The sequence below is a fragment of the Scyliorhinus torazame genome, chromosome 29, assembly GCF_047496885.1.
Source record: "Scyliorhinus torazame isolate Kashiwa2021f chromosome 29, sScyTor2.1, whole genome shotgun sequence".
NCBI lineage: Eukaryota > Metazoa > Chordata > Chondrichthyes > Carcharhiniformes > Scyliorhinidae > Scyliorhinus > Scyliorhinus torazame.
The window spans coordinates 26,393,071-26,408,715 of record NC_092735.1 but is presented as its reverse complement, the minus strand read 5'-3'; the positions used below and the strand labels follow the sequence as shown (position 1 = coordinate 26,408,715).

Below are 15,645 nucleotides of genomic sequence, written 5' to 3'. Positions count from 1 at the left end.
GCTGGGGAGGGGGGTGAAGGCAGGTTAATAGGGTGCCTGTGGGATATTTGCCTTTATCAACTGAGACATAGATTACAAAAGCAGGGAGGTCATGATGGAGTTGTATAGAACTTTGGTGAGGCCACAGCTGAAATACTGTGCGCAATTCTGGGCGCCACATTATAGGAAATATGTGATTGCACTGGAGGGGGTGCAGAGGCAATTCACCAGGATGTCGCCTGGGATGGAACATTTAAGTTATGAAGAGAGGCTGGACAGGCTTGGGATGTTTTCGCTGGGGCAGAGAAGACTGAGGGGCGACCTGATCGAGGTGTACAAGATTATGAGGGGACATGGACAGGGTGGATAGGGAGCAGCTGTTCCCCTTAGTTGAAGGGTCATTCATGAGGGGACACGAGTTCAAGATGAGGGGCAGGGGATTTAGGGGGGGGGGGGGGGTGGGGGGGATTTGAGGAAAAAATGTTTTGTCCAGAGGGGTGGTGAGGGTCTGGAACGCACTGTCTGGGAGGGTGGTAGAGGCGGGTTGCCTCACATCCTTTAAAAAGTACCTGGATGAGCACTTGGCAAATGGGATTAGGTGGGCAGGTCAGGTGTTTTACATGTGTCGGTGCAGACTTGATGAGTTGAAGGGCCTCTTCTGCACTGTCTGATTGTGAATCTGGCTCAGAGGCAGGGACACTCACCAAATCCTTCCCCTTCCCCATCAACAGCAAATTACATTTATATAGCGCATACAATGTCCCAAGGCAATTAACAAGAGCAACATCAAATAAGCTTGCTTGCCATTGAAGAAGAAATCCACCAAGACAAGCCGTCAAAACCTTAGTCAAAGGTGAAAAGCAGCAACTTGACAATAACTTAAGCAATAATAGAGCTATCGGAGAAATGTTCAGCTGGGTACGAACATGCCGCAGCATGGGGAATTCTGCCTAATGATACCTGCTCTGGCACGGTGGCACAATGGTTCGCACTGCTACCTCACAGCGCCAGGAACCCGGGTTCAATTCCAGCCTTGGGCGACTGTCTGTGCGGACTTTGCGCATTCTCCTTGTGTCTGCGCGGGTTTCCTCCGGGTGCTCCGGTTTCCTCCCACAGTCCAAAGGTGTGCAGGTCAGGTGAATTGGCCACGCTAAATTGAAAGGTGGGGTGGGGTTACAGGGGTTATGAAAATGGGGGGGGGGGGGGGGGAAGAGAGTTGGCCTAGGTTAGGGTGCTCCTTCGGAGGGCCAGTGCAGACTAGATGGGCCAGAAGGCCTCCTGCTGCACTGCAGGGAATTCTATGATTCCACGGAGTCCGAAGGTTGTGGGTACATGTCCCACTCGAACGCTTCAGCGCATGTATCTCGGCCGACACCCCCGTGCTGCCCCGAGACAGGGCCCTCCCGAGGGCGGCCCTGTCAGCGATGTTGACTGCATCAATTGAGACGAGGCCGAACAGGCTGGGATGGTAACTTGAGTGCAGACACTTACTAACACAGCAGGAGTCTGGAGTTAGGAGATATATGCCTGTCATGCTTTACCCTGTGAATAAATCTGTCCCAAGCAAAGATTAACTCTGGTTTCCCACGTAGAACAGGTAGTGCCATCTCAGATGAGACGATACATTGCCAGTTTAAAAGGTTCCACGGCACAATATTGAGGGGGAGCCGTGGCCAATAAGGGACTATATTTCAAAACTACTTGATTGGCTGTAGAGCGCTTTGGGACATTATGATGTCAGGAAAGGTGCAATAGAAACAAAGTCTTTGTCTTTTCTCTCTAAGGGATCTTAAAGGGAATCTCACTACCTTGTTGAAAAAGCTGCTGTGGGGCTTGGACAGACTAGGGGGAAATGTCAACTTGTTGCAGGAGTTACACTGACGTAGCGCCTTTCACATTCCTGGCATGCCCCAAAGGGCTTTACAACCAATTCGAAGTCGAATCGCTCGTTGCAATGTAGGAAACCCCCATGGCCAACAGCTGCACAGCAAGCTCCCACAAACACCAATGAGATGTCCGGCGAGAAACAGTGGCCGAGTGTTCATATCACTGGCGTAGCAATCCAGAGGCTCTCGATAGAGCACAGATTCAAATCCCACTCCAGCAGCTGGTTGAAATGTGATTAATAATAATAGAATTGTAAAGCGAGTCTCACTGGCGAGGAAAATCAGGAAACGAGATCTCACCGGCAAGATTCTTGTTGTATTTTGCGCCCCGTCACCGTTCTCGCTGATGGTGCCCCCCCACCCCTCCTGCAAAACCCTTAACGAACAAATATCATGATTGCAAAAATAGTCTTATGTCTAGAACACAAGTAAACAATGTCTGCGGCTGTATAAGATCCGGGATAACATTACAACTGATTACTGCAGTTTTAGAATGCCTTAAGCCTCAGTTAAAGCCTTTAAGCGTCGACCTGGCATTAGCTCAAGGGCTGGAGACGAATCTGATTAGGAATGAGTATCCTGCAGTGTCTGTGTATCCCCTACCCCAATTGAGCTAAGAACGCCTGGGTACCCTTCCCCGACTGGGCTAACAATGCCACTGAGAGGGCGGGTAGGAGGCGGTGCGTTTGAGTGGAAGGAAGGTACAGCATGGCTTGGATTAGACACAGCCCGGTCAGATCTCACTCAAAATCAGATCGTTTAGATAGGATCCTGTCTTTCGACAAATGATTTGGCCTTGGGCTCTGGTGCGGCAGTATCCATTGCCAAGCAACCCTGAGGGAATTGAGAATCAATCAGATAGGGAGAGGCTGGAGCCATGTTTCGTCTACGCTATTACAGAGACCCCCTTCCAAAAAGGGTACAAGTCTTACGAGTCATAAGAAAGGAGGCCATTTGGTCCTTCAAGTCCATGCCAGTGCTCTGCGGAACATTCCATCAGTCCTGCCCGCCTGCTGTACTCCCATCACCCTGGCATGTTTACTCCCAAGTGCCCATCTGATTTTCTTGGAGTCATCAATCATCTCCGCTTCCACCACCCTGGTTGGCCATGGGTCATCACTCGCTGCCGGAATGCGTTCTCCTTCAATAAGAATAACCCGGTAAACTTTTAGGGATCATTTACTGGCGGGCGAATTACTGGAGTGATACGTATTCAATTTGACGGCCGACCTTGGGCAGATTTGAACTTTACAACCTTCGGTCCCATAGCCCAGCAAATCTTTCCTTTTACGTATTCATCCAGTTCCCCGTTGAAAGTTATTATTGAATCTGCTTCCGCTGTCCTTTCAGAAAGAAGTCGTCCAACACCAGGTTAACGTCCAACAGGTTTGTTTCAAATCACTAGCTTTCGGAGCACTGCCCCTTCCTCAGGTCCACTTTTATCTGGTCTTGTATCGTTGGAATATATTTAAGGCTGGGATAGACAGGTCTTTGGTCTCTCAGGGAATTACGGGATATGGGGAGCTGGCAAGAAAGTGGAGTTGAAGAGCAAGATCAGGCAGGATTGTTATTGAATAGGGGAGTAGGCTGGAAGCGGCCGAAAGGTCCGCTCCCGCTGTGCTCTCTAGTGACCACCTCTCCTGCCAGCGTAAACCATTTGTCCTAATTTTGCTCCAGCTAAGCTCTCTGTGACTTTGAACACTTCTAGGGAATCTTCCTGTGGCCTTCTCCGTTTGTATAACAGGCCCAGTTTCTCCACATAATTATAGCGGAGAGACAGTTTTGGAGGGGAGGATTAAAACCGATCGATGTATTTGGAACAAGGGGAATGAACTCACCTGTTCCTTGCAATGCAGTAATGTGTGGTACTTGTAGTGATGGAGGGAGTGAAACAAGGTGTAAAATTGCAATTTCTCCGCCTCCACTTGAAAGTCCTGGGAAAAAAAACACACAGGAAGGTCTCAGTGATCGATGGACAGACAGTGCGGGCCACGCCAGCTTACACACACTGCAAACTGGCAAACATCTGGTACGTTCTGGGCAGCACAGTGGTTAGCACTGCTCCAGGGCCCTTGGGTGACTGCGTGGAGTTTGCACACTCTCCCCGTGGGTTTCTTCTGCGGGTTCAGGTTTCCTCCCACAGCCCAAAGATGCGCAGGTTAGGTGGATTGGCCGTGCTAAATTGCCCCTTATGGTCCAAAGATGTGGTTGGTGGGATCGCGGGGTTATGGAGATGGGGCGGGCGATTGGGCCTCAATAGGGTGCTCTTTCAGAGGGGCGGTGCCGACTCGATGGGCCGAATGGTCTCCTGCTGCACTGTAGGGATTCTATGATTCATCTCAGAACAACCTCCCCATTGAACACGCAAAGCTCAAGGGAAAGGGGGAGGGGGGCGTAGAATTATGATTGGCCAAATTCTATCCAGGCCCAAACACTTCCAATCGCGCCCCCATCCCTCCAACCCTGCCCTGCAGTCTTCTGATCCCCTGGGAGATCGGATCAACAAAAAGAAAAAAAATATCCCCGGGGCACTGGGGGAGAAATAATTTGGGAAAAGTTCTTCTCCGGCACTCTCCGTCCGTATCATCATCTGTAGCTTGCTGTTCCGCATCGTGTGATCTCTGACCCCCTCCCTCCCCCAGTCAGAAACCTGCCCAGGCCTCTATCGCAACTGGTGGCCAGAATGTTTGGAGCGAGCGAGAGGTCGGGTCCGAGAGTCCCTGGGTTAGGGGTGTTTGAATGGTAAACAATGTTGTCACCGTTACAAAATGGTGTCCAGATCAGTGTCCTTCTGCGGCACATTCCCAAGTGAAAAACATCAAAAATGGCATGGATTTGTTAGAGGTGGCCAGAGGCTGCTTTGAACAAGTGACCCTGAGGGGAATCAGGCAGCATTTGCAGGCTGCCCTGCCTTTTGCCGCACTTTAGTACCAAACCCACTCACTTATTTATCGTCCCTCCCTTGCCTTTTGTTCCTTTTTATGCAGCAAGGAACACCCGACATCGCATTTTTTCAGAAAAAGGGGTCACCATGTAGACCTATCTGCCTCGCACCTTGGATCACCGGTAAGGCATTGGGAGGCACCTGTATGCTCAGTGCCCTCCCGCGGTCCGGCGCCAAAGCAGAGGGGTTTCCCTACCTGTGGCCGCGGTACATTCTTCTTCAGCTGGTTGAGTGTCTTCCTGTTGTAGGGCGCACCGGCCACTTTTAACTTCACCGAGCTGGCTGGGTTCTCCTTGCGATCCTCCTCGCTGCCCTCGACGACCAGTTGGGGGAATGCCTGTAGCCCCTCCTGGAACAGACCACACGCACAGAGCCAAAACATTACCCGATGGTCCACACCCTCCCAACCAAAGGCTGGCGAGGCACTTGGCACTCGCTGTTACGTGCAATATGTTACAGCAACATCACACAAGGCGGCATGGTAACACAGCAGTTAGCACTGTTTCTTCACAGCGCCAGGGACCCGGGTTCGATTTCCAGCTTGGGTGAGAGTCTGCACGTTGTCCCCGTATCTGCGCGGGTTTCCTCCGGGTGCTCCAGTTTCCTCCCACAAGTCCCGAAAGGTGTGCTTGTTAGGTGAATTGGACATTCTGAAATCTCCCTCGTGTACCCGAACAGGCGCCGTAGTGTGGCGACTAGGGGCTTTTCACAGTAACTTCATTGCAGTTTTAATGTAAGCCTACTTGTGATTCTAATAAAGATTATTATTTGTACAGCTACATGCAAAGATTCAAAAATTGCTGCCCGTGAGGACCACCATTGGTGAATGACATCTTGGTGCCTGCCTTGCATTGAGGAGCGTGAAGTTGTTGTATCTATTTGGTAGAGATACAAGCTAAATAGTCCACACAAAGTTAAATCCAAACAAATGTCAGTCTAAATATCTTGCTAATTGTTAATTATTGCCAGTCATTCTCTCTGCCACTGGAAATGAACTATTGCAAGTGGGAAGTCTTATCGCTTCAGGTGTTAATTGTTGTTGGAGATTTTGTTTAAATTACAAACTTTAAAACTTTTTTAAACCTTTCCTTTTTGCCTTTCTCGGCTTTGTCTTAACCTAACCTCTCTTTCCCCCTCTATTTTCCTGTCTCCAGCTGAACCAATATCAAATTCCCCCACTTGTTTGTACACTTAATAATTTAATAATCTTCATTGTCACAAGTAGGCTTACATTAACACTGCAATGAAGTTACTGTGAAAAGCCCCTCATCGCCATGCTCCAGCGCCTGTTCTGGTACACACAGGGGGAACTCAATGTCCAAATGACCTAACAGCACGTCTTTTGGGACTTGTGGGAGGAAACCGGAGCACCCGGAGGAAACTCACGCAGACACAGGGAGAACATGCAGACTCCGCACAGACAATGACCCAAGCCGGGAATCGAACCTGGGACCCTGGAGCTGTGAAGCAACAGTGTTAACCACTGTGCTCCTTCTTCCTCAGTCCTTTGTGATGCTTGTTTCTCCAACTTTCAATCTGATCGGTTAAACTGTTGGCTTGTCCAGCCCTCTCAGGCCCCAAGTCCCCTATTTCCCTCGCTGCATTACCGTTGGTTCACATTTTGGGCAATTATTTCAAAAGCCTAAATGTACAAGGGTAACTCTTGTGGGCAGGTGCAGCTAGATGGCCAGGTGCAGCCAAATCTGGCCCAATATTGTACCCAACTCTGGGCTCCAATTGTACTGGCCTAGCAACACTAAAGTGACGAAAATATTCCTTACACCAGTACGAATGCTGTACATTAGGTTTGAATTTTTCGACAAAATTAAAGCATGCGTCTTTCAGCATCAACAATACAGTTAATTATGGGAATAGACCTTTCGGCCTATCGAGCCTGCTCCACCATTCTATCAGATCATGGCTGATTTGATTGTGGCCTCATCTACACTTTCCTGTCTGACTCCCCACCACCCTCGACTCCCTCGTCAATCAAAAATATATTGAATTCACGATATCGCTGATCCTGAAAAGAGACAAAGACCCGCTGCAGTGCAGGTCATACAGGCCTATTTCCCTCTTGAACGTAGATGCCAAGCTTTTGGCCAAGGTGATGGCGACGAGGATAGAGGACTGTGTCCCTGGGGTGGTGCATGATGATCAAACGGGGTTTGTTAAATGGAGGCAATTGAATGCTAATATACGGAGCCTGCTGGGGGTGATGATGATGCCCCCACCGGAGGGGGAGGCGGAGATAGTGGTGGCGATGAACACAGAGAAAGCATTTGATAGAGTGGGAAGTACTGAGGAGATTTGGATTTGGAGAGGGGTTCATTAGATGGGTTCAGCTCCTGTACAGGGCCCCGGTGGCAAGTGTGATTACAAATAGGCAACGATCTGACCACTTCCGACTATATAGGGGTACAAGACAGGGATGTCCCCTGTCCCCGTTACAGTTTGCGTTGGCAATTGAGCCACTGGCCATAGCGCTGAGGGGCTCTAGGAAATGGAGGGGGGTACTTAGAGGAGGAGAAGAGCATCGGGTGTCATTATACGCGGATGATTTGTTGTTGTATGTCGCGGACCCAGTGGAGGGGATGCCTGAGATAATGCAGACACTCAGGGAGTTTGGAGAATTTCAGGATATAAATTGAATATGGGGAAGAGTGAACTGTTTGTGATGCACCCCGGGGAACAGGGCAGGGGAATGAATAGACGATTTAACGTTGAGGAGGGTAACAAGGGATTTCCGGTATTTAGGGATCCAGGTGGCCAGGAACTGGGGAACCTTGCATAAGCTTAACTTGGCACGACTGGTTGAGCAGATGGAAGAGGACTTTAGGAGGTGGGACATGGCGCCCCTGTCATTGGCGGGCAGGGTGCAGGCGGTTAAAATGGTGGTCCTTCCGAGGTTTCTTTTTGTGTTCCAGTGCCTCCCTGTACTGATTACAAAGGCCTTTTTTAAGAAGGTGGACAAGAGTATTATGAGCTTTGTGTGGGCTGGAAAGTCCCCAAGAGTAAAGAGGGGGTTCCTGCAGCGCAGTAGGGACAGAGGGGGACTGGCACTGCCGAGTCTAAGTGATTATTATTGGGCCGCCAACGTGTCAATGATATGTAAGTGGATGAGGGAAGGGGAAGGAGCGGCGTGGAAAAGACTAGAGATGGCGTCCTGTAGGGGACTAGCCTAACAGCACTGGCGACGGCGCCGTTACCGTTCTCCCCGAAAAAATACACCACAAACCCAGTGGTGGTGGCAACTCTGAAAATTTGGGGGCAGTGGAGACGACATAAGGGAGTGACGGGTGCCTCAGTGTGGTCCCCGATAAGGAACAACCATAGGTTCGTCCCTGGAAGGATAGATGGGGGATTTAAATCTTGGCAGCGAGCAGGAATTGCGAAATTGAAGGACTTGTTCTTAGACGGGACGTTCGCGAGTCTGGGAGCACTGACAGAAAAATATGGGTTGCCACCTGGGAATGCATTTCGCTATATGCAAGTGAGGGCATTTGTGAGGCAACAGGTGAGGGAATTTCCGCAGCTCCCGGCACAAGAGATCCAGGACAGAGTGATTTCGGGGGCATGGGTGGGTGATGGTAGGGTGTCAGATATATATAGGGAAATGAGAGACGAGGGGGAGACGATGGTAGAGGAGCCGAAGGGAAAATGGGAGGAGGAGCTGGGGGAAGAGATTGAGGAGGGGCTGTGGGCAGATGCCTAAGTAGGGTAAACTCTTCGTCCTCGTGTGCCAGGCTCAGCCTGATACAATTCAAGGTTCTACACAGGGCGCATATGACTGGAGCAAGGCTGAGTAGATTTTATGGCGTGGAGGATAGGTGCGGGAGATGCGCGGGAAGCCCGGCGAACCACACCCACATGTTTTGGTCCTGTCCGGTATTGCATGGGTTCTGGGTGGGTGTGGCAAAAGTGATTTCAAAGGTGGTGGGGGTCCGGGTCGAACCAGGCTGGGGGTTGGCTATATTTGGGGTGGCAGATGAGCCGGGAGTGCAGGAGGCGAGAGAGGCCGATGTTTTGGACTTTGCGTCCCTAGTAGCCCGGCGAAGGATTCTACTTATGTGGAAAGAAGCTAAGCCCCCGGGTGTGGAGGCCTGGATCAATGACATGGCAGGGTTCATAAAATTGGCGCGGATAAAGTACGCACTAAGAGGTTCGGCTCAAGGGTTCACCAGGCGGTGGCAACCGTTCCTCGACTATCTTGCAGAGCGATAAAGGAAAATAGGAAAGGTAGCAGCAGCAACCCAGGGGGGAGGGGGGTGGGGGGAGGGCTCTTTTGGGTCCTCAGGGGTTTTATGTGTGTGTTTATATATTAGTTATTTATATTAGATGCTACGAAGTTACTATTTTAGTTACTATTTCTGTTGTTTCTTATTTTGTTGTTGGCAGTTGCCGTTAGTTAGCAAGCATATTATTTATTTAAAAAACGATCAATGTATATATTCTTACAAAGTTGTAAAATGGGAAATTTTTGTTTGATCGAAAAACTAATAAAATATATTTATTAAAAAAAATATATATATCGAATTCAGCCGTGACTATATTCTATGACCCACCCTCCACTGCTCTCTGGGGAAGAGAATTCCAAGGAATAGTGAGCCTCGGAGAAATATGTTTCTTCAGCTTTGGCAGAAACGAGCGACCCCGAATTCCTAAAACCGTGTTCCTTAGTTGTAGACCACCACGAGGAGAAAGGCCCCCCCCCCCCCCCCCCCCCCCCCCCCCCGCCCCCCCGCCCCCCCCACACCGTCAAGCCCTCTCAGAATCTTGTATAGAATAGAATCCCTACAGTGCAGAAGGAGGCCATTCGGCCCATCGGGTTTGCACCGACCCTCTGAAAGAGCACACTACCTCGGACCACTCTCCCGCCCTACCCCCCGTAACCCTATCTAACCATTGGACACTAAGGGGCAATTTAGCACGGCCAATCCATTTAACCTGCACATCTTTGGATTGTGGGAGGAAACCGGAGCACCTGCAGGAAACCCACGCAGACACGGGGAGAATGCGCAGTCACCCGAGGTCGGAATCGACCCCGGATGCCTACCGCTTGTGAGGCAGCAGCGCTAACCAGTACGCCACCGTGTCTCAATAGGATCGCACCTCATTCTCCTGAACTCCAACGGATACAGGCCCAGCCACTCGACTATTCCTCAAAAGATAACCACTTCATCCCAGAAAGTCTGGTTTCGAGATGAATACTGAATTAGCGAATGAGCCATTAAGGACCCGATTCTGTGCAGCCCGAATCCCACATCACGACAGTGCCCTGGAAAGTATTCACATATGGGCTGGGTAATCTGTGCAAGTAAGCAGTCAGCGCAGTTACCTGCAGCGAGGAGCTCAGGGACACTCGTTTTGTCACTCGCTTCTTGTGGTCTGTTAAAATGCCATCAATCTTCCTCATAGTCGGCAAATAAAGTTCGTCTGCAGCAACAAGCAACGGTATAAATTAGCAGGGGTCGCCCGACTGGAGGCAGTACCCATTTGATAATGTTTTCAGAAACTTTGACAGATGTTTTCTTTCACAACTTCACCACCACCCCGCCTTAAACACACCAGAAAGCGAGTTATGGAATGGAGAGATGAGGTCAGAGAAAGCCAAATGAGACGCAAAGAGGGCGAGGGAACTGCAGGCTGAAGGGCGTGACCAGAGGAGCACGAGAAAGGGAGCAGGAAAAGGAAAACTGGAGAATGGATTGGGGAGAACAGCAACAATTTGCAGTGGAGTATTCTCACTCAAAACAGATATGCGGTTCGCAAGTCGCTCATGGTTCCTACCGTTGTTTGCCTCAATTGTTTCGATCATGGCTGGGTCAAGGGCCGCGCTGACCAACAACTCAATGTAGCTCTTGTACATCTCCTTCATTGCCCGCGTGTTGAGAATGCGGCCTGTCGGGATCCGCTCTGCAGCACAGGGAAGCAGTCACGGGCAATTGCCCATTTTCAAATTTATAACAACGTAGTCCAGGAAAAAAAAAATGTAGTCATAGAACTTACAGTACAGAAGGAGGCCATTCGGCCCATCGAGCCTGCACCGGCCCTTGGAAAGAGCACCTTACTTAAGCCTGAGCCTCCACCGTATCCCCGTAACCCCACCTACCCTTTTTGGACACTAAGGAGTAATTCAGCATGGCCAACCACCTAACGGGATCCCGAATGTTCGCTCCCAGGCACACGGGATCAGCAGTCCGGGAACGCCGTCTCCCACAGCGCTCTGCACAGGCGCCTGTCCTTGCAAGATGGCGGCAGGCAGAAAAGGCGCAGCAGTAACGCTGTCAGAGCTAAACTGCTTTCAACTTCAGGAGACTTGTGCGGGCACCTAGAGGCTCCGGATCAGGCTGAGGGACTTCTGCTTTACCTCAAAGTCCTTTTATTATATTTACTTTTAAACAAATGATTCCCCAGATGGTGATTATTTCTGCACCAACCTGCGATTACTCAAGAAGTATGCAGGCCTTTAGACTGAAAATTGGTTCACGGGTCCACTGGACCTTAGGCAAGATAAAAAACAAAACAGATAGAGATTACAGCGCCAAAACAGACCATTCAGCCCATCTGGTCTTTATGCACACAAGCCTCCACCTCCATCTAACCCCACTCACCCAGAGTCCCACTCCATTCACTCCTCCACATTTCGTCGCCACATTACAGGAAGGACGTTGTTGCTCTGGAGAGAGTGCAGAGGAGGTTTACAAAAATGTTGCCAGGGCTGGAAAAGTGCAGCTACGAGGAAAGATTGGATAGGCTGGGGTTATTTTCCTTGGAGCAAAGAAGGCTGAGGGGTGACTTGATTGAGGTGTACAGAATTATGAGGGGAAGAGATAAGAGTGGACAGGATAAAATGGTTTCCCTTGGCGGACAATTCGAGAACCAGGGGACATTGAACATAGAGTGCAGAAGGAGGCCAAAAAAGGGGCTGTTTAGCACTGGGCTAAATCGCTGGCTTTTAAAGCAGACCAAGGCAGGCCAGCAGCACAGTTCGATTCCCGTACCAGCCTCCCCGAACAGGCGCCGGAATGTGGCGACTAGGGGCTTTTCACAGTAACTTCATTTGAAGCCTACTTGTGACAATAAGCGATTTTCATTTCATTTCATTTCATTCGGCCATCGAGTCTGCACCGACCTACTTAAACCCTCACTTCCACCCTATCCCCGTAACACAATAACCCTTCCTAACCTTTTTTGGTCACTAAGGGCAATTTATCACGGCCAATCCACCTAAACTGCACGTCTTTGGACTGTGGGAGGAAACCGGAGCACCCGGAGGAAACCCACGCACACACGGGGAGAACGTGCAGACTCCGCACAGACAGTGACCCAGCGGGGAATCGAACGCGGGACCCTGGCGCTGTGAAGCCACAGTGCTAACCACTGTGCTACCGTGCTGCCCTAAAGATTCAAGATAAGAGGCAGAAGGTGTAGAGGGGACACGAGGAAGAAAGTTTGTTTAAGCAGAGGGTGGTGGGTGTCTGGAATTCGCTGCCCGAGTTGGTGGTGGAGGCCGAGACCCTGAACTCTTTTAAAAAGTACCTGGATCGGCACCTTATGTGCTGTAAGGCTATGAGCCAGTTGCAGGAAGGTGCAATTAGAAAGGACACCGGAGTGTTCTCGGGCTAGCATGGACAACATGGGCCGAATGGCCTCCTTCTGTGCTTTATGGTTCTATTTGTCCAACTTCCCCTTCAGTGCCCCTGCCCCAACCTACTTAATGGTGCAATTCTGCTCTCTCGGAGGAACCCGATCAAAGTATCGGCGCGTTTGCCCCGTGCCACAGAATCACTCAATTGTTACAGCACAGGAGGAGGCCATTCAGCCCATCACGTCTGAACCGGCCTCGGAATGCGCATCGTGACTTAGTGCCATTCCCCTGCCTTCTCTCTACCCTCTACTAACCCCCCCCCCCCCGCGACCCTTGCCCATTGTTTCTGTTCAAATAATCATCTAATCTCGAATGCTTCGATGTGGGCCGAGCATTCAAAAGCCCACGACAAATTTCAGACACTTGTTCAATGCAATTTCTCAACCTCGCTCAGATGAAGGCGGCTGGTGTGGAAATGACATTTTACACTCAGCGGGGGTGTTCCCATGAGGTTGGCTGCTTCATGTCTTTTGCTGGTCCAATGTAGACACAGCTTAAACCACGTTATACCTGCCTGGGCAGGTTTGATGGGCAAGCAGGAGGATGTGACGGAATGCTCTTCACTTCCCTGGGTAAAGAGGATCTCCAGCATTGCTCAAGAAACTCAGTACCATCCTGAACAAAGGAACCCACTTGGTCAGCACCCCATCCATCACCTTAAAACGTTCACTCCCTCTCCCATCGACGCGCAGTGGAAGCCGTCTGCACCATGCACAAGATTGTCTGCAGCAACTCACCAAGGCCTCCTTCGACAGCACTTTCCAAAACCCATGGCCTCGAACACCTAGGAGGACAATGGCAGCAGGTGTCTGGGAATGGGAATGCTGCCATCTCCAAGAAGCCACTTCAACACAAACATACCGTACCTATCTATCCCCATGCTGTACATGTCCTGGGAGTGTTTGATGGGGACAGTGTAGAGGGAGCTTTACTCTGTATCTAACCCCGTGCTGTACCTGTCCTGGGAGTGTTTGATGAGGACAGTGTAGAGGGAGCTTTACTCTGTTTCTAACCCTGTGCTGCACCTGTCCTGGGAATGTTTGATGCGGACAGTGTAGAGGGAGCTTTCCTCTGTATCTAACCCTGTGCTGTACCTGTCCTGGGAGTGTTTGATGGGGACAGTGTAGAGGGAGCTTTCCTCTGTATCTAACCCTGTGCTGCACCTGTCCTGGGAGTGTTTGATGGGGACAGTGTAGAGGGAGCTTTACTCTGTATCTAACCCCGTGCTCTACCTGTCCTGGGAGTGTTTGATGGGGACAGTGTAGAGGGAGCTTTACTCTGTATCTAACCCCATGCTGTACCTGGCCTGGGAGTGTTTGATGGGGACAGTGTAGAGGGAGCTTTACTCTGTATCTAACCCTGTGCTGCACCTGTCCTGGGAGTGTTTGCTGGGGACAGTGTAGAGGGAGCTTTACTCTGTATCTAACCCCGTGCTCTACCTGTCCTGGGAGTGTTTGATGGGGACAGTTTAGAGGGAGCTTTACTCTGTAAATAACCCTGTGCTGCACCTGTCCTGGGAGTGTTTGATGGGGACAGTGTAGAGGGAGCTTTACTCTGTATCTAACCCCGTGCTGTACCTGTCCGGGAGTGTTTGATGGGGACAGTGTGGAGGGAGCTTTACTCTGTATCTAACCCCGTGCTGTACCTGTCCTGGGAGTGTTTGATGGGGACAGTGCATAGGGAGCTTTACTCTGTATCTAACCCCGCGCTGTACCTGTCCTGGGAGTGTTTGATGGGGACAGTGCATAGGGAGCTTTACTCTGTATCTAACCCTGTGCTGTACCTGTCCTGGGAGTGTTTGATGGGGACAGTGTAGAGGGAGCTTTACTCTGTATCTAACCCCGTGCTGTATCTGTCCTGGGAGTGTTTGATGGGGACAGTGTAGGAGGAGCTTTACTCTGTATCTAACCCCGTGCTGTACCTGTCCTGGGAGTGTTTGATGGGGACAGTGTGGAGGGAGCTTAACTCTGTATCTAACCCCGTGCTGTACCTGTCCTGGGAGTGTTTGATGGGGACAGTGTAGAGGGAGCTTTTCTCTGTATCTAACCCCGTGCTGTACCTGCCCTGAATATTTCTTACAAGAAAATCCACACTGAATGATCCAACAGTCACCGTAACACAGCACCAAAACAAAATGGTGGAGAAAGCATGGGATTGGAGTAGATAGGTGCTTGATGGCCGACACAGACACGATGGGCTGGAGGGCCCCTTTCTGTGCTGTAAAACCACTTAAAGACACTGAAATAAAAATTCAAACCGAGCCACTCACCTTCCTCACTCTGCTGATTGGGGGTGGAGTCGGATTCTGACGACGAAGCAACCTCTTTCAGCCATTTTTTCCTCTTCTTTGGAGGGGGCTCGGCCTTGGCTTTGGCCGGCCTCTGCTTGGGCTTCGAGGCCGGACGTGCTGGCGGCTCTGGCTTAACTACCACCGGTACCCGATTCGGAGTGGTCTTTGTCTGGCTCTGCCGTCTAAAGAGCCAAGCATGACAGGTTAGCACCAAGAGGGGGTAACAGCAGTCCTGCAGGTAAACGTTCCCTACCCCAACAGGGTAAAATGCACTGTGCATTAACATGTTAAACGTAGGGCCCCCCCATCAGCCCGCTCTGTGGGTGTATCCCCAAGAGGACATGGGGTCTTTCTCCCCAGTGTCCGACCAATATTAATCCTTCAATCAATGTCACAAAAGCAGAATATCTGGTCGTCATCACGTTGTTGTTTCTGGGATCTTGCTGCGTGCAAATTGGCCACTGCACTTCCTACATTACAACAGTGACTACATTTCAAAAAGTACTTCACTGGCTTCACAGAGCCTTAAGACGGCCACTGGCCATGAAGAGCGCTCCATAAATTCAATATCTTTTTTTTTTGTTCGAAGAAGGTGAAGGGGGAAGTCAACAAGGGTTCCCACTTCTGATCCAGTAAGAAGTCTTACAACACCAGGTTAAAGTCCAACAGGTTTGTTTCAACTGGACTTTAACCTGGTGTTGTAAGACTTCTTACTCTGCTCACCCCAGTCCAACGCCGGCATCTCCACATCATCACTCCTGATCCAGCAACTGGAATGTGTGGTGTGGATACTCCAGTTGAGGTCTCACGGTGAGAGCCACTCACACTTCGGCCCAAGGCCTCTAACCCCCACACTATCACGAGGCCCCAAGGCCCCAGTGGGCACGGTCTTTTC

At 50.5% G+C, this 15,645-nt stretch overlaps 1 protein-coding gene across 1 annotated transcript in view; it reads right to left on the bottom strand.

Annotated features, from left to right (window-relative positions):
• Positions 1-15,645, bottom strand: part of LOC140403961 (proline-rich protein 12-like) — a 99,404-nt gene that overhangs the window by 9,751 nt on the left and 74,008 nt on the right. The window contains 5 exon segments of the mRNA XM_072492254.1: positions 3,704-3,799; positions 5,006-5,158; positions 10,148-10,245; positions 10,600-10,725; positions 14,730-14,932. Coding sequence (XP_072348355.1) covers positions 3,704-3,799; positions 5,006-5,158; positions 10,148-10,245; positions 10,600-10,725; positions 14,730-14,932 — 676 coding nt within the window.